Source organism: Besnoitia besnoiti, chromosome III (assembly GCF_002563875.1).
Source record: "Besnoitia besnoiti strain Bb-Ger1 chromosome III, whole genome shotgun sequence".
Classification (NCBI taxonomy): Eukaryota; Apicomplexa; class Conoidasida; order Eucoccidiorida; family Sarcocystidae; genus Besnoitia; species Besnoitia besnoiti.
In genome coordinates this window covers 4,170,860-4,188,663 of record NC_042358.1, presented here as the reverse complement: position 1 = coordinate 4,188,663, position 17,804 = coordinate 4,170,860, and the positions used below count along the sequence as shown (strand labels likewise).

General features: G+C 64.7%; 3 protein-coding genes across 3 annotated transcripts; 2 read left to right on the top strand and 1 right to left on the bottom strand.

Annotated features, from left to right (window-relative positions):
- Positions 1-219: 219 nt before the first annotated feature.
- BESB_048550 (uncharacterized protein) lies at positions 220-3,668 on the top strand (the record flags this gene model as incomplete). The annotated part of the gene is made up of 2 exons (XM_029363306.1): positions 220-1,098; positions 1,212-3,668. 2 exons carry the CDS (start codon positions 220-222, stop codon positions 3,666-3,668), a joined length of 3,336 nt encoding a protein of 1,111 aa, XP_029220672.1.
- A 350-nt stretch (positions 3,669-4,018) lies between these two features.
- On the top strand, positions 4,019-8,755 carry BESB_048540 (uncharacterized protein; the record flags this gene model as incomplete). Its single annotated transcript, XM_029363305.1, has 4 exons — positions 4,019-7,041; positions 7,204-7,241; positions 7,304-8,271; positions 8,336-8,755. 4 exons carry the CDS (start codon positions 4,019-4,021, stop codon positions 8,753-8,755), a joined length of 4,449 nt encoding a protein of 1,482 aa, XP_029220671.1.
- Positions 8,756-12,620: 3,865 nt separating this feature from the next.
- Positions 12,621-16,595, bottom strand: BESB_048530 (uncharacterized protein; the record flags this gene model as incomplete). The annotated part of the gene is made up of 1 exon (XM_029363304.1): positions 12,621-16,595. The coding sequence occupies one exon, from the start codon at positions 16,593-16,595 to the stop codon at positions 12,621-12,623; it is 3,975 nt and encodes a 1,324-aa protein (XP_029220670.1).
- Between the last annotated feature and the right edge of the window lie 1,209 nt (positions 16,596-17,804).

Genomic DNA, 17,804 nt, shown 5'->3' with positions numbered 1-17,804 from the left:
CCCGAATGTTTGCGTGCGCCGCTGCGTGCTCTCCAGCTATTCACATATATAAATATATACAACACGACGACTATCTAGTGTTAGCTCTGAGGCCTATCACTGAAGCCGAGCTCAGGCGTCCACAGCAGCTGGCTGAGCGCGTGCGCGTTCGCCGCCGTCGTTGTCACCAACACGGTTCCGAGTTTCCTCTCCAGCGGGGTGTGAAGAGAGTGCGGAATTATGGAATCGGGCCTTCTTCCTCCTTCACAGCACAAACACGCAGGCGCCGAAGGAGAGAGAGTCTCTTCTCCCTCAAGGGGCGGGCTCTCCCCAGCCGCTTCAGGCCAGTCTGCTGAGTCTCTTTCTCCGCGGGGCTCGTGTGCCTTGCCACTGGTTTCTTCTCGCCCATCTACCTCGCTCGCAACCTTTTCGCCTTCGCTTGCCTTCTCTGGCTGTTCTGCGGAGGCCACTGCAGATCGGCGCGAGGCGGGGGCGCCCGAAGGCGCGGCTTTGTGCCTCGGATGGACATGGGAAGAAGCGGAAGTCCACACGCAGGACTTCCTCTTTTTTCTCAATCAAGAGAGAACGTGTCGCTTCCTCTTTGTCGTCGAGCTCGAGCTCTCGCTCTTCCTCGCAAAAATCGCCTCGCACCGACTCAAGGCGCTTCGAGTGCATGCGCGCCTCATCCGGAGACAGCTCGCGACGGTGAGAGGGAGCGCCCGCGACCTCGCCAGGCGCACGCCCGCGAGCCAGGGCGGAAAGGAGACCCAGGGGGAGCACCGCCTCGAAGCGGAGAGGCGAGAAGGCGAGGCGCAAGACGCAACTGCGACTTCAGCAGGCCTGAGCAGACATGATGGGGACGCGGGAGGAGGCGGCGGGCGAATGGCGGACTGCGACCGCGGCGAGGGGCGCCAGAGTGTCGTCGACCTGGGCAGGGGCGGGCGGCCTCTGCCGGCAGCCTCGTCTGAATTCGCCTCCTGCGGCCTCTCAGCGCTTGACCAAGCTTCCGCCCGTTCTTTGCGTTTGCATGCGTGCGGCTGCGAGTGCTGCCCGCGGCTGCGGTGTACCTACACGCTGGAGTTCCCGCCGCTGTCGCCTCTGCTGCGCCGCCTGATTCATGTGACCGCGCATCGCTTCGGGTTTTCCACCCAGTCTCAGGGCTGGGGCGAGGAGCGCTTCGTCGTCGTCACCGCGGCAGCGTCCCCTGAGAAAACGTCCTGTCTCCTTGGCAGGCCCCACTGGCCTCCTCCCATCTCAACGGCGGAGTCGCCCCTCTCGGCAGCGTCTCCTGGCGGCCCCAGCCGCGCGTCAAAGTCGCCGTCTCCCCCCCGTGTCCCTCGCCTGAGGGACCCACGTCCACGGAGTCTGCGCAGCCCCCTTCTCGACGCGTGTCTCTGAGTTCTTCGGCGGAGAGACAACAGCCTCGCGGGCTCGCAGGCGCCCCGAAGAAAGAGATATGCTCAGCTGTGCGAGGCGGGCGAGGAGACCTGGGCCCCGCGTGTGCCCCTGCGGACGCAGCTCTCCCCACATTTCTTTCGAACGCGTCGACCAAGGAACAGTGCTGCTGGGGGGACGTCGTGACTGGAGGAGGGGATGCAGGACGCGAAAGGATTCGCTGCAGCGCTCTAGACGCATCCGTCGTGTTTGGGGAGATTGCGTCGCCTGCGCTGAGTTACGAAGACTTCATACCCGGTCTCGGGGCGCTCGCCGCAGACTACGAGAGGCGGAAAAAGCGAGAAGCAGAAGAGAAACTTGAGCGGGACGAGGGACAGCCAAGCCGGCGTGAGCGCGGGCCCCAGCGACCCCACGGAACAGAGTCAGGCGCTTTGAGCGACGCGAGACGAGAGGGAAAGACACCGGACTCGTCACCGCGGCTTCCCGCAAGCCCCGGACGCGGCGCCGCTCCAACTGAAGAGGCAAGAGGAGAAAAGTCGAGGAAATGCGGCAAAAAAGACGCAAGGGAGATTGCCGCTCGCCAGTATCCCGCGCACTCAGCGTTGGGCTCTGTGTGCGACAGCCTCGACGGTTTAGCGAGGGAAGAGACGCCCAAGAAGGGAAGGGAAGGTTCTAAGAGTAGAGGCGAGGACGACGAGGCGGGCGACGAGGAAGGCGAGAGACAAAACGGGAAAAAGACTGATGCTCCTTCTTCTCGCGCTTGGCTGTCTCTCAAGGATGTCATGCAGGACGTCGAGCGCGGGAAAGTCGAAATAATTCATCTCGTCCTTCTCCGGCGCGCGGTGAAAACGGGCATTCGAGAGACGCTCGCCGCACTCGCGCACGCGCGGCAGGACATGCACGCCCTCCACCTCGCAACTCGCGCGGAACTTCGCGACCTTGCCAGCCGTCCGGAGGCGACCGACGAGCGCTTGTGGCGGGAGGGAGGAGGGAAACAAGAAACCGAGACCGCGAACGGGATGCAAGTTGAACCAGGCAGCCAAGGAGGAGACGGAGATACGCCTGGCGAGACGCGAGGGAGGCTCGGGGCGGCCGGTGGCGGAGGGCCCGAAACCCCTGAGAGGCGCGGAAAGGCCTCCGAGACCCAGAGAAAAGAGGACGGCCTCGCGCCTCGCCAAGCGACTTCTTCCAGTTCTGCGTCGCCTAAGTCGACGCGTGGGGCTTCGCCGTCTGCGCAGAACTCGGGCTCTCTCCGCGGTCCCGCAGAGCTCGGCGCACGCGACTGCGAGGCGGGAGACGCCGCACAACTGAAGAGAACAGAGGGAACCGAGACAGCGAGGCCACTTACAGAGAAACAGTCGACGGCCGGCGTGGCGGGCGTGCGACGGGGAAGAGGCTTTCACCATTACTCACCCGGCGGCACGCAGACTGCGGGCTGCGTGGGAGGAGGGTGGACGCCTCCGTCTTCTCGTCCGCTTTCGCCGTCTGCCTCCCCGCTTTCCTCTGCTTCTGCTTCTCGGTCGTCGGCCTCGAATTCTGCCTCGTCTGCTTCTCTCGTGTGCCGAGGCGGCGTGGAGCCGCACGTCGACGCGAAGGAGGATGCCCCCCCCTCCCCGGGCGCGCACAGAGGCCGGCTAGAGACAGTGCGGGGAGCGGCCCGCGCCGGGCACCAGGCGGCCGGAGACCCCCGAGGGCCAGGTGACCCCGGGGCTGCAGCCGAAGAAGCGGCGACGCAGTCACGCGGAAAGGCACACGAGCCAGCCGACGCGAGACTCCACCCGCAGAGGGCGAAGCCCGTCTGCGAGAGGGCGGAAAGCCAGGGCGCCGGTGCGCGGAGAGGAACCGCACGCCGAGGCCATCCTATTCACGCAGGACTTGCATCGGGGCCGCCCCCCGGCGGCGCGGTGGAAGACAAGGGCGGGACGGCGTCGGACGACCTGGAAGAGGACGAAGAAGAGGCGGAAGAGGACGTGTATGCGCTGCGCCCGCTTTTCTGCTACAACGCCTTCTCGCCGCCCCCGAAAACCTGGGGCGGCTTTCGCTCGCCAGGCACCCATGTGCAGCCCTTCTGCTCTCTGTGTCTCCCGCCTCCTCCTGTCGCCGCCTCTTCCGCGTCCTCTTTTCCGTCTCGGCATGCACCTCCCGCTTCGCCCGCGTCCCACCGAGCCGCCGCGGCCTTCGCGCGGCTGACCTACCACCCCTCGTGGGTGTTCCCCGAGGTGCAGGCGTTGCGGGAAGAATCCGCGGCCCTGACAGCCGAGCAGGCGCCTCGAGGGGGGGGGCGCTGCCGCTAGCGGCCCTCGGCAGGGCTTCGGAGAGGTGCAACACAGCCTTCAAAAACGAGGGCGAGAAGAAATCAGAGAGACGTAACCATACTGCGCCCGGGGACGGCGCCGAGGGCCGAAAAGACGGCAGGTCGCCGCGCGCGGCGGTTCGCTTTCCGCAGAGCGAGCGCGCGAGCGACGCCATGGGGCGGAGAAGCGCTCCGTCACGCGTCGCGAAGGCGGAAACATTCGCCACAGAAAGAGACGAAAAAGGAGACAGCCAGAGAACGACTAGCCTGGGAATGCCCTCAGGGGCTCCCGTGGGTGTGACGTTCACCGCCGAAGTCCTGAAGCCCTTTTCGCTGTTTCTCTATGGCTCCATGGATTTTCCGCAAGCGAGCAGCGCCGCGCCTGCGTGGTCTCCTCTGCCGTCGTCTCCGTCTGGTGGCGCGCCTCGTGCGTCCTCCTCTCCCGCTTCTTCTCTCTCTTCGTCTTCCGCCCTCACCCCCCCCCGGCGCGTCGCAAAAAATCCGGTTCGCGAGGGCGCCGTCGCTCTGCTGGTCTTTGACTTCTTCCCCGACGACGCCGGCGAAGGCTGGAATGTCCGCGTCTCGTCGCACATGTCCGCGAGGCTGCCGCGTGTGCATCCCGCTCTCTCCGCTTGCCCGTCGTCTTCGAAGGAGGGGGACGTGGAGGCGGCTGGCGAGGAAGACGGGACTGAGGCAGGGACTCGAGAAAACGCCTCGCCAGGAGCGAGACCAAGCCCAAGCGGAGGAGCGAGCCTCCACGCCAGGGAAGAAGAGGGTGGAAGCGCAAGCCATGACGGCGAGCGACCGCGGGGCGTTGCGGAGGACAGGCTCTCGCGCGGAGAAGAATGTCGTGGGACAGAGGGCGGCTCCACTGAAGCGTCATCGCCAGGAGGCACGACCCGCCGCGGCCGCAGAAAGGGAGGGAAGGATCGGCGTGGCGATGCCGTTTCCTCGCCGCGCCACGAGGGAGAAGGACGCGACGTGAAGATAACAGGCGAGGCACTGGAGAGGAGCGAAAGGAAACCGCGGCTCGAGGACGCCTCCCGCTGGATTCTCGCCCCAAGCGTCCGCGTCCGCACAAGCCAAGAGCTGGCAGCTGCCTGGGCACAGGGGAGGTGGCCTGCGAGCGTCTCAGCCGCTTCGCTGACTTCGAGCCTCCACTCAAATGCGGAGTGGGATGGAGCCGTTCAAGCCGGGGCAAACGCGAGCGACACTAACGCGCCAAAGCACCTCGAGCTCGGCGGTCTCAACGACAGAGAGCCTTCAGATCCATGTTCTCCCCGTCCCCGCTTGTCTACGCCTCCGCCGGCCCCAGCCTCTGGTGGTGTCTGTGGCGCGCAACACATCGCGGGCGCCTCGCCCTTCTCGGTAGCGGTGTCAGCGTCTCCGCATGCGTTTTTGTCCTCGTCCCCGCGTTGCGCAAGCTCGTTCGCGGACGCCGCTTGGTTTCGCTTCCCCTACGCACACGATAGACGCGACAGCAGAGCCGAAAGCGCCCGCGCGGGCTCCCGCGTCTCCCTCTGGCTGGCGCAGTACCCACTCTCTGTCTCCTTCCCACCTCCGCCTTCAGAGAGCTCGCTGAGATCTTGCCCCTCTCCCCCCGCGGAGTCGCTTCCTGTGGCGTCGCTTTGCACTTCTCCCGTCGCGCATGCGCCGGGGTGCCTGTTGCTGCTGGGGCGTGACAGGGTCTTTCCTTTGAACATCGTCGCCGAGGTCTCTGCCCAGCTGCCGCTTCGGGAGTTGCCTTCGCTGCAGGGGCTCCGCGCGCGCCTCGCCGCGGTCCCCTCGATGTGCTTCTCATCGTTTGGATTTGGCGTGCCTCCGCCGCCATTGCATTCGCCTGGGACTGCGGGCCCCGCGGGCGACCTTCTCGCCTCCGGCTCTGCTGCGACGGCCTCGGCTTGCTCTCTCTGCGGTCCGCCGCGCGGAGAGAAGACGCCACGGGCGCGGAATGCTCGCGGGGGCGCAGGCGAGACGCCGCCGAACCGCGGCGAAGCGACGGAGGCCGCGGACGTCAGAGAGACCGGAGAGGGCGGCGGACCGCTGGCAGAGCGAGCCGACCCAAGCGACTACGGGCTCGAGGCGGCTCCGAGGCAGGACGCGCGAGCGCGACGCGCGGACGACAGCGCTCAGGACAAGAGGGAAGACGAGCTGTGGCGGGAGAAAGCTTTGCTCGTCTCGTCCCGCCTGGCGACGGGGTCTCTCATGGCTTTCCGAGCAGCTGCGGCGGCCGCGGCCTCGGCGTCGAGCGCGACCGGCGCGCCGTCGCCGCCCGCGTCGCGGTTCGCGGGCACGAAGCGGCGAAGGAGCAAAGCCGACGAGGAGGGCGCCGGAGACGGCGACGGTCAGGGCGAGGACGGCGCGGCGGTCCCTGCTGGCTGCACGCGTCGCGCAGCCAGCAGGGACCGCCGCGCAGACACGCGAGGCGCGAGAAACGGACAAGTCGGCTGTGAAGCGGGGAACGGCAAAGCGGCGGGAGATCCACGCGAGGCGAACGAAGACAGCGCCCACGCCCACCGCGCAAACCGAGACCTAGAGACTGGAGGGCGAGAGGAGGGGGGAACGCGGAGGAAACAGGAGGTGTCGAGGCAAGCGGCATCGCCGGAGACAGGCGAAGCCCGTGGAGGGGACGGCTCAGCCGCGACGGAGCGAGGAGACGAGGCGCGACCGGCTAGGGCCGAGCCGGAAACCGCGCCCGTGGAGAGGGAGAGGAACGTGTGTCTCGCGCGAGGCGCCAGAGATATCCTGGCGCGCCTGTGGCGACGCGGGGACCAGAAAGCCGTGTGCGCAGAATGTGTGTCGAGCGGGGCGATTCTGGGAGGGAGTTGTCCGCGGCACCACGTGATTCGAGGGCTCTTCGCGTTTGAGCGCTTCACGTCGCTTGCGCAGGAGGAAGACGCTCCGGGGATGGCGACGCGGCGGGGGATGCCATTCCCAGCTCTCGCCGCCAGAGACCACATCCTGGAGCTTTCCTTCTGTCTCGCAGGCTCCGGGGGGCTCGCCGGCGATGAAGAAGCCAAAGACACAGAAGATCGACTAGGGGAGACGGGGGAGAGGAGAGAATGCTGCTGCTGCTGCGGCGATGCGCGCGGCGCCGAGGCCGGAACCACAGCGAAGTCTGGCAGCGGGAGAGACGGAAGAAACGGCGACCTGTCGCGCGGCGTAGAGAGGCCCGTTGCCGCGCTCGTTTCTTCCTTCTCTTCGTTTCGATCTGCGGCGCCTCTCCTGGGCGCGCGTTTCCATGCAGCCTGCCTCATGCGGCTCCTCTCGGAGTTCGTGAAAGGCGAGCCGAGCGGAGACCCGAGGGAGGCGAAGTGGAAAGAAAGCCGGGGGGGAATGGGAGTCGAAAAGGCAGATGCGACGAGAGCCCGAGGGTGCGTGCGGTGCCACAAGGGAGAGGAGAGGAACACGCGCCGAGCGCCTCTGAGGCTCGCGCAGCCAGGGAGAAAGGCCCGCGAGATACCCAAGGCCTCGTTCTCGCCATCCGCAAAGGACGCGCTGGCGAACGCGTGCTTCCTGTGCGGACGGACCTGCAGACTGGCGGAGAGAAAGAGAGAAAACCTGTCGCGAGGAGGTGCGTCAGCCGCGTGTATTACGTGGTCTGCGCGTCGTCGCGGGCAGCTTTTCTCGTCGCAGAGAGAATTCATCAGTGGGTAGAGACGTGCGCAGGGCAGGCGACTGCCAACAAGGCGCCGTCGATGCGACACGAGAAAGGCAGAAGCGACTCCAGCAGTGTAGAAGAGCAGAGAGGATGCGACGCGGAGGAGAACACCGCGAGCGGGCGTGGGGAGATAGCGGCGACGGCGGAGAAGGGGACCGGTAGCCGTGAAGAGAGCAAGCGGAACGACAAGCAGAAGACTGAAATAGACCGGCAGAGGGCCTGCGGGGTGAAGGCGAGCGCCCACAGGGCGAGCGACGAGGCCGCGAGTGAGAACCCCGACCGAAGAGAGGCTGCGAAGGAGAAGACGGCGAAGCGAGGAAAAGAGAAGAAGACGACGCGAGGAGAGGGGGAGAACGGGGACGCAGAGACAAGGGAGGACTTAGGTCCTGCAGGAGAGCCCCTCGAGGCGAAGGAGAAAGAGCCGCAGGACGAGGAGACAGTGGGACGGCAGAGAGCGAGCGAGGCGAGAAGCGGTGTACAGGACTTGGAGACAGGGCTTTTGGGTTCGCTGAGAGTCCTGTCTCTTGCCGGCGTAGGCATCCCGCTCCCGAGCGCGTGCACCCCATGGCTTGACGCCGCACGGAGTTCTCGGCGGAAGCACGGCGCCGCCGCGCACTCCTCGTCCATCCTCCCTTCCTCGCCGTCGCCCCCTTCTTCTTCTCTACGCCCCTCGCATGCGTCGCCCCCGACACCCTCGTTGGCTGTGTTGCCCCCCCCTGCGGTTGGGTCTGCAGGGAACGTTCCTCCTGCGTCTGCTTCCGGTCCGTCGGTTTGCCCTGCGCAGTCTGCCTCAGCGGCCTCCGCGCCTTCTGCGATGACTGTGGGCGGGTACGTGGGCGGCGGCGATCGCGCGCGCTGGCTGTCTCTCTTGCGGGCCTGTGCGGCGTCAACCGTGCGGGAGTGGGGACTCTGCGAGGCGCTAGACCGCTTGGCGGACTCCGAGGTGCGCCGTCGCCGCATCGTCTCGGCAGCGTGCGAATCGGGCGGGTGGCTGCTCCAAAGCGAAGCGCCGCGTGCCTGCTTCTGCGTCGAGTGGGAAAAAAGCCGAGACCGAGCGAGAGAAGCGGACGCGCGAAGACCGCGCGCCGGCCGCAGAAGATGAGCCAGAGGGCGACGCAAGCGGAGACGCGGAGAGCGTGACCAAGAGGCATATGAAGGAGAGAAGCCGAGAGGAAGGAGAGGACAAGGCGTGCGCGCAGGAAGAAGACGACTCAGAGGCAGACGAAGACTGCGAAGAGAAGGCTGACGCGGGCGGCGAGGCGCGTCCTTTTCTGAGACTGGAAATCGCGAGCGCAACGCGAATGATCGCCAGAGGCCTGCCGCCCTCCGCAGAGAGAAATGCCCTCCTGTACAGACACCGCAGAGGCGGAGAGGCAGAACAGGAGAAGGCGAGAAGCGGCACCCTGAAGCTAAGCGGCGCGCTCTAGTTAAGCGGCAATCCTACCACTTGGATTTGCCGGATCCTTCAGTAACTCAGTGGTTAGTGGTTTCGCGCGAAAGGGAGGCCGGGCTCCTTTGGCCTCCCGCGAACGCCAGTCTCCTCTGCGGCGTCGACGGGGTTCAATACGAGTGTATTGAACCCCTTCGACGTGGGTGAGTAGCGGAAGCGGCAGGGGCGAGAACAAATCAAAACAGGACTCGACGCCTCTGGCGAGCTCTGGCTGAAGCAGGACTGAACGTCAAACTCGCTGTGTTCCAGACAGACTAGTTGCATAAGGCGCGCGCATGGAGAAAGGGGGAGAGGACAGAGTTGGCAAGAACGAAGAAAGAGGAGAAGGCTGTGGATTCTTGAGACTGTTTTCTTGGTAGACCGCGATTCCTGAAGAGCAAACTCGCGTCGCTTTTTTTATTCAGCTGACTGTTTCTCTTCATTAAGCGATCTAGCGACGCTCGGCGCTAAAGCTGGCGCGGCTGCAGGCGTCACCGTGAGACGTGCTTGAGCGATTCACGCGTGCCTGTGCATATATATACATAAGTATGTCTCCAGGTGTATGTGCATATGCGCATGTATGTATGCCTGTTATGAGCACGTATGTGAGTCTGTAGGGCCGGAGTGACTAGAGGAAGGCTGTAGAAGGAGACGAGCGATGCAAGGCGCAGACAGTTCCACCGGGGCTGCGCGAGGGTCGTCCAGGGGTCACTTGCGCTCATCCACTGTTTTTAGAGAGACGTCTCTGGTTTGCCTACGGCAACACAGAATCCCTTTCCATTTTTTCAGCAAATCTGCCGAGACGTTTTATCAGCGAGCAGGATGCTGTGGGCAGTCCTCGAGTAAGCCGCGTCCGTCGCAAGGCCGGGGCGTTTTTCCGTTCTTAGAATTTTGTCTTGTGTTTTTCCACTGCTCTTTCGAAGGGAAAAGACACCAATTTTCGCGTTGTTCTTGAGGAGACGCCAGCGCCGCTGGACGCACCTCCGCGCCCCTCGTCCTCTGCACTCACTCTTGACATTCCGCAGCGGCTCGCTCTCGCAGTTTACTGCCTAGATTCGCGACGGCCGCCTGGATTGAGCCGCGAGGGATAGACTTGCGAGACTAAACTGCGGCTCGACAGACGCACTCGTTAGTGGAGCAGCAGTTGCAGCTACCGTTTCAGTTCGCGTTTTGGATACTTTTTAAGGAAGCCGGGACGGGCGACGCGCAGTCCAGATAGGGTTGTGCGTTTATGGAGGAAAGCGCCACAGACGGCCGCTTATCGACACAGGCTGTCAATCAAGCGCCCGCAGATCTCCTACAGTGCCTGGCGTACGAGAGTGACTGTGCGCGAACATGCATATCTGGCTCTGCGACAGAAAAAGAGCAACGCGGCACCCAGAGTTGTGGAAGGGATTCCTTCGCCCGCCCTCGGCGACAAGGCTGGGTGGTAGCCCAGACGAAGAGTCCCCACACAGTGTACACGGGAAACACCCGCGCTGGTCTTTTTCATCTGCGGCTCCCGTGTTTGCATTCATGCGGGAACTAACCTCCGCAGTCACTGGCCCCCGCAGGCCCTTCTCTGGTTTCTGTCCCGAGGATTGCGAGTGTTTGGGAAGCTCTCGCGTTTACTCAGACATGAAGCAGAGTCGCTGTTTTAGACTTTAGGCATTCTTGTTGCCCCCGCCCCCCCCGCCCCCCCCCCACTGCAGCATCTCAACAGATGGTGCGCGCGCCTGCCGTTGCCTTGTCGCTGCGCGTCTGGGCCGATTACTAGTTTTCTCCAGGCGCCTCCACGTCTCCTGAAACCGCTCAAACGCAGGTTCTGTCCTGCCTCAGGACCGCCACCAGCGCGTGAAAAGCGGTGGTACACTATGGTCCGCCTTGAAGTTAAAGTTCCTTTCGCGGGTCTCGGCAGCCGCCGTAGCGCTGTCCTCCAGAGCGACATTTTAGACCTTTCAGGGAAGTGTCCGATTTCCTAATGCATCGAGAGGGTAGGCCCCTCGGCGCTGACTTTTCCGCTGCGTGAAGGCGCCAGCTGTTTCGTCGCCTTCGCTCTTGCTGCAAACGTCACCGCCGGAGTCTTGCGGCCGCGGAAGAAGTGTATGTACGAACAAAGGCGACAAACGAGTCTTCAACAGCGTTAGGGCACACAACACCATATAACCTCACCGTTCAAGGACATGTAAGTTGCACTGGTGCACTGCGTGTGAAAATAAAACTTCCCGCCTCGCCTGGAGCACAGACCTGCCTCGGCAGTCTAAACCGCCTGCACAGATCGGTGCGTAACTGCAGAAATTGAAGCCCTATACAGAACATCTCAACGGAAAAAAAAAAATGCTAACCTTGCTCCCTACGGACGAAGTGGGACCTGTGTGATGCTCGGTCAGCACCTCTACTGAAAAACAGGAAATATGCCGCACACGCTCTTTGTTCGTCTCACTTGCTACACGCTCAACATCTCACACGTCTCAAACCCGCCCCGCCACACGTCCACTGTCATACCGACCCCAGAATTTCCCACAATGAGACTCGGAGATAGCCACATGTATGCCTGTGCATACAGGCGTAAATGGTTTATGTGCGGGTTTCGCTGCCAAAAATCCAGATCTGTGACGCGGCGGTGCACCCCCTGCGCCAACGGCCTCCACGCGCCGGCTCCTCCCTTCATTTCAGTCTTCATCACCCTCCACAGATCCGGTATCACCATGCCAGTCCGTACGCGGGGGGGAAAATTCCCTATGCGTTGCTATGTCTTCCGCTCGCGTCAGAGCCCCGAAGCGCCCTCTCTTCTCTCTTTGACGGAGAGATGTTCAGGCCCGCGGGCTCCTCCGAGCGGGTACCTGAACCTTCCTCTACCCATACAGATCGAAAAAAAAAAACTAACGGACTGCGTGCGACTCAGCGCCGACCGCCCCCAAGATCCGGGAGGCACGCGGCGACTGCGGTCGCTCGGGGGGGGGGGGGGGGGGGGGGGGGGGGGGGGGGGCGGTAGACCCGCTGGCTAGAAGGGTGATGCCTGGCCAGCTGGAGAGCAATCCTCGGCGGAAAAGGTTCTGTGAGGCCCGGCGGAGCGACCAAGACGCTGCTCTGGCGTGACACCTCGAGGGAGAGAGCTAGTCAAACAGAGGCATCCGCTGGGGTCACGCGGCCTCGCGCATCGCTCGCGCGCGAGGCGCGCGACACGCCGCTCACGCGAGTTGAGACCTGTTCATGTGCTCCCCTGTTGCTGAAGATCCAGCAAGCAGCTCCGAGAGTCGGAAGGCTGCCAGCAACACGCTGTGCATTCCTTCGAGTCAATTCTTTCGAATCTTCACGCCTCCACGCGGCGGGGTTGCCCGCCCTCCCTTCGTCCTCCACCTTGCCCTCTCCCCCCTCCACGCGACTCCACTTTCTAACTGTATGACCGACGACCGAAGATAAAACGAGTAACGCCCGTCCCACGCATTTCCCCCCTGCTCCTCGGCGTTTCTCGATGTAACGAACGCTGCGCTTCCCTTCAAAACGTCCAGGGCGCTGCCGTCCGCTCCTTCCCTGCTTCGCCCCAAACCACCCGCAAGAGTCGCTCTGCCTCAGCGTCTAGGGTCCCCCAGCTGCAGTTCGCCATGGCATTCGCTCACAGCTCGAAAAGACTTGCAGCTTGTTTCCCTACACCGCCCACACCAGAATTGATTCGCCTGTTCCCGCGCTGCCTTTCATCCGGCTTGCCGCAGCATCTGCCAAAGTGCCCTCCTGTGAGACTGTGTCTACTCGTGAGGATCGAGCTCCGCGGAGACCTTGCGGCGCACAACCGCGACTCCACTCGCGCTCCTAAAGCACACGGCGACTCGAGACGACTTCTCAACAAAAATACACAAGCGAAATACGCACGTGGGAAAGGTCCTTCAGTGCAGCCACTGGATCGCAGCTGCTGCGGCTCCCGCAGCGACCGCCGCCGCCGCGACATCTGAGAAGGGCGTCTGCGGTCGCGACTTGCCATCGAGCTTCCCGTCCCGCTCCTCCGCGGGCCTGTCCTCCGCGACCGGACTTTCTCGCGGCTCCGGGTCGGCACTGAGTTCCCTTTCTTCTCCCAACCGCGGATCCTGACAGGGCTGCTGAGCCCTTCCGCGCGCGTGCGGTGGCGTCGCCCCGCCGTCCTCGGCCTCCCCCACCGGCGCCGTCTGCTTAGCCGCGTCGCCAGCTCCAACCCCGACACGCCTCACGTTTGCGCTGTCGCTCAGCGCCACGCCAGGGCTCGCGCGGAGGCTGGGAGACGGCAGTGGAGAAAGCAGCGCGGGCGCGTCCTCCACGTGCTGCATCACGTCCACTGGGGGCCTGGCGCCTCTGCTCTTGGCCTTGGATCTCCTGCGAACCTTCTTCTCGCGGCTGCGCTCGCGGAAAAGCGTTTGACAAAGCAGCGCATCGGAGAAAAAGGCCGACAGCGCGGCGGGGTCGACGGTGCGACCCACGGCGCTGGTGAGCACGAGGGGGGAGGAGTTGAGCAGGTGACAGATTCTGCGGTTCAACTTGACGCCCGCGTCGCCGTCCAGCGCCAGACGCGCGTCGCCCGATGGCACTCTTCGAGGCCCCAAAGTCCCACACAACCGCGCGAAAATGTTGTCCCTGGCTTTCACGAATGAGTTTTGCGTGAAATACGCGCGGGAAAAAGGGGTTTGAAGACGGGAAGGCGTCCCGCCGCCTATGTCTTCCTCCAGGCACAAGGCAGGCGCCGCGCACGACGGATCGCTCGCTCTGCATGCAGCTTCGCCCCCCCTCCCGTCTTCGTCGTCCTCGCCGACCGCGCAGCCGGCCGCCGCCTCAGGCGACGACGACGAGAGGAAGCCGCTGAGCACGCTCGCGCGACTTCGCAGATGCTTCAAAAACGGCGACAAACCCTTTTCGTCCACCTCGCACCCACCACCAGCCGATTCGTTGGACGTCTGCCGCGCCGCAGTCGAGGAGAGGAGGAGGTCCTCCTTGGTTCCAACCAGGAGCACCGGGCACACGCCTTGAAGGAGGCGAACCGCGAACTGCTGGTGAGTCAACTCCTTCTCAAGGTTAGCGAAAGCGCGGGAAGACGCCCCGTCGGGGTCTTCTGGCCCGGGGCCTGCCCCTTGCTGTCCTTTTGGGAAGGCAGCTGCTTCCAGAGTCGGCGCAGTTCCTTCTTTCGCGGCAGACGCCGTATCCGCTCTGCACTCCGCGTCCGCGGGACTCTCCAGCGTCTCCCGGCCACCCTCGAGGACCCCCAGCTCCACGTCTTTCTCTTCGACAGACGTACCGCCGCCCTCTCCGTCCTCTCGCGGCTCTTCTTCGCCGTCTCGCTCTGGCATCCCTGGCGGCGGCCGCACGGAGGAGGCGCTGGTGAGGAGGGAGCTGGCGAAGCGCGCGGTGCGCCTGGACCCTTTCCTGAACGGACGGCTGGGCTTCGCGCTGAATTTCCGCCTCCCCCGCCCCTCGCGCTCGGGCTTCAAGCGCGCCATCTCGTCCTCCTCTCTGTCGGTGGCGCTGTCGTCAGTCTCGCGCTCGCGCTCGCCAGCCACGAGCGACACGACGGGCGACGCCACCGTCGATCCCAGGCGCACCACGGCGCTGGCTGCCGCGCGCGTGACCTTGCCCACAGTGGAGGTGGGGAGCATCTGAAAAAACGACGTGAGCGATTGGACTTCGTGCGCCGCGCCCTCCGCGGATCTCTGGCGCGCTTCGCCAGCCGCGTTGTGCTCCTGGTGTCGGCGCCACCTGCGCACGCGGCGGCTGCAGGCGAACGACTGGAAGACCGCCGGCGCGGGCAGGAAGGAGCGCAGGGAAGACGACGGCGCGGCGGCCTCGTAGGACCGCGGCGCCAGCGACAGCGGCGCCTGGGGGCCGGAGGACGGGAAGAGGAGCGACGAAGGCAGGTGGAGATGGACGCAGAGCTCTCGCGTCCACAGCGCCGCGTGGTGAAACGACGCCGCAGATCGCGAGTCAAAACACACCCAGACGCCGTCGAACTCCTGGCCGTAAGCCAGGCTCCGCACGCTCTCCAGCATCTCCGTGCCGCCCACCTCCCAGAACTCGACTAGACACCTGGTTGCGGCCCCAGCCGAACGCGCAGCCGCCGCACCGGACGCGCACGACGCATCCGACTCAGGCAACAAGGGGTACGACGCTGCTGGGCGCCCTCGCTCTGAGAGACTGTCGGCCGAAGACTCCGATGACGAAGACCCGGGGGACGACTGCCGTTGCCGGTCTTTCGAGCCCCGCTCCCTCGGCGGCAACTCCCAAAACATGTGGAAAATCCGAACGCCGCAAGTCCACTCGTAGGACCCCGGGAGGCGGCAGGCGGGACACTGCTGCTCATCCGCCTCGCACGTGCACTCGCGCTGCCGCGACGCGTCCTCGCAGGCAGCGGGCTGGGCGGCCGCCGCCGCCTCGGCGGAAGCGGCGCGAGCGACTGGAGCGGCTGAGGACGATGCCGGAGAGGAGGACGACGCGGCCCGCGGAGGCGCGACAGGCGCAGGAGGGCGAGACGAAGACGCAGGACAGAAAGACGTAGGAAGCGAGAAAGAGAAAGACGACGAAGGCGAGGGCACCGGCGAGGCGGAAGGCGACAAGGAGGGGGACCGGGGCACAGATGTGGAATCTCCCGATTGCTCACTGGGGGCGGAGACGCAGGACTCCGCGAGACACGGCTCGGAAGCTCTCGGCTCGGCTCGCGGCCTGCCGTCTTCCGGAAGGCCCCGAATCCGACCCGCCTGAGTGCCGCCTGTCTCCGCGTCCGCGCGCCGAGGCCACTCCGTGAGCTCGACACTGGCGAACGACGAGAAAGGCGCGTCCGCGTCTCGTTCTAGCTGCTCAGATGCATCCATGCGCACTCCTACGCCATGCACCGCGTCACGCCTGTCAGGCGTCCCGCGGCGTAGCTGCGCCCGAGACCCGGAGTGCTCAAGTCTGCTGCCCGTTCCATCCTGTCGCGGCGCCGACTTCTCGTCCGCCGCGCCCGCGTCGCTCGCCCGCGTATCGACCTGCTCCCGCAGCCCCCTCCGTCCGCGGTGAGCTGGGCAGGGGCGCTGAAACTCGCTCTGCGGGTCGGGACTGTGGCAGAGCGAATGGAGCAGAAACGACTTCCCCGTGCCCTGGTCGCCTACCACGAGTATCCGCAGAAACGCCGTCGACGCGTCTGAGCTGGAACTGGCAACAGAAGCCCCGTCGTCCTCCTCCTCGGACCCTATCTCTCCTCCGGGGGGTGCAGCCCCCTCACCTTCACTCAAGAACCCGCCCGCCGCCACACCTCCTCCGGCGACCACCGCAGGCCGGCAGACAGGGCTGTCCAACAGCGAACGGTGGGACGTGGGGAAGCGAGACTCCGCCCTCCATTCTGGCGAGGGGGGCACGGAAGAAAACTCCTCAGTTCGCTTCCGGCAGACTGCGGGCGAGGGCGACCGCGACAGCAGGTCTGGAGCCCATGACGGTGAAAACGCGTGTAAGGGCGAGACCAGTGGCGAAGACGACTGGACAGGAGGCGAGGACGAAGAGGGGCACGAAGGAAGCAACGACGGCGACCGTGGGGGCGACAAAAAAGACGAGGGAGCGATGGCGACAGGCGGAGGCACTGGTGGCGGAGCTGGGACAGGCAGAGAGTGCGGAGAGGACGGCACAGATCGAACCGCGTAACAGAGCGGTGTGAGAGAAGCGGAAGACGAAACCGAGGCGGACGGAACGGAAAAAGGAGGGAGAGGACACCCTGCGGGCGAGAGCGCGGAGCATGCAGTGGCCTCTCCGCCCTCGCCTTCGAATCGACCCGCACCGCTCTGCCCCGGTCCTCTGGGAGGCGCCCACGCCACCGCCTCGCTCTCCTGCGATGAGGAGTGACTGGGAAACTGCCAGCACGACGGATCCCTCATCCTGCTTCAGAGCGGTAACTTGCCCACCGCCGAGGCGGCGGAGGCAACGAGAAGCAGGAAAGGCGGACGAGAAGACTTGGACGGCGGGAGAGCCTGAGACACACCGCGCCTTCAGTGAGTCACACGCTGCGGATGGGGGGCGGGGCGCGGGGGAGGGGGGTGGGGGAAGGAGGGGTGGCGCACCGGGGTCGGCCGAGCGCCTGTGAACGAAAATGTGCGTCCCCTGTCGTGATACGTGACCCTTCACTCGCTTTCTCCTGCCACCTGTAGAATTGCCAACTCCGCGGCCGCCACCTCGACTTTTGTGTCACCTCACAGTTCCACTCACGCCACCTGACCAGCAGAGGCGGAAGTCGCTGGTAAGTCACGACAAACGGTGTGGCGGGACTCCTCGAATCAGATACACGGGGGCCTCCACGCGCCGCACCCCTCAGGCGTCAGCCGCCTGAGAGAGATGAACACCGAAAACTCTAACTAACTAAGGCGCTCGCCTCCGGCTGGGTGGCGGCGCTATCAGAGCCCTGCGGGGCTTGCGCAGACGGCATGCAAGACGGCTGGCTGACTGCTGGGGTGGACACAGTTCCTGCATCGAGTCGCGGACGAAACGAGGCTCTACAAGCGGGGCTTCCAGTGTGAAGTGAGACGCCACCTGCCCCCTGGGACTGCGGGAGAAACGGTCACTGCGAACGAAACAAAAGATACGTGAGGAACAGACGGTGTGAACCACGCTAGGAGCCTACGCGAGCGGAGACTCGAGCGTTCGGTCAGGCGCGCTCCACTCGTCTAAAACGTCTGCACGACCCCCAGCACACAGTCCTACTGCCCAGTCTCGCGTGGAAAACGCCACCAAAAATTGAGCCAGTTGTGTCTGTGTCTACCGCAAAAAAAAAGATCCGAACGCGAAGAGAGGGCAGCCTACGGCGCGAAAGACATGCCCAAGTGCAACAGTCCTCCGGCTTTCGCCGCTGCGTCATTCGACTCCACCCGACTTGGTGAGTTTGTGAGAGCGGCGGCGTCCGCGCCAGTCCGGCCGGATACCCTTTTCTGACCGCTGAAAAGGGACTACGAAGGCGTGCACAGGGTCTTGCAACTCCTCGAACTTGCATGAGGAGTCAGCGAGGGAGGACGGTCACGCGTGCATGTCCCGCCGCCACAACAGCCAGTGGAGCCTCTCTCGGCTTACTCATACCGGGGCGCAGCTTCAGGCCG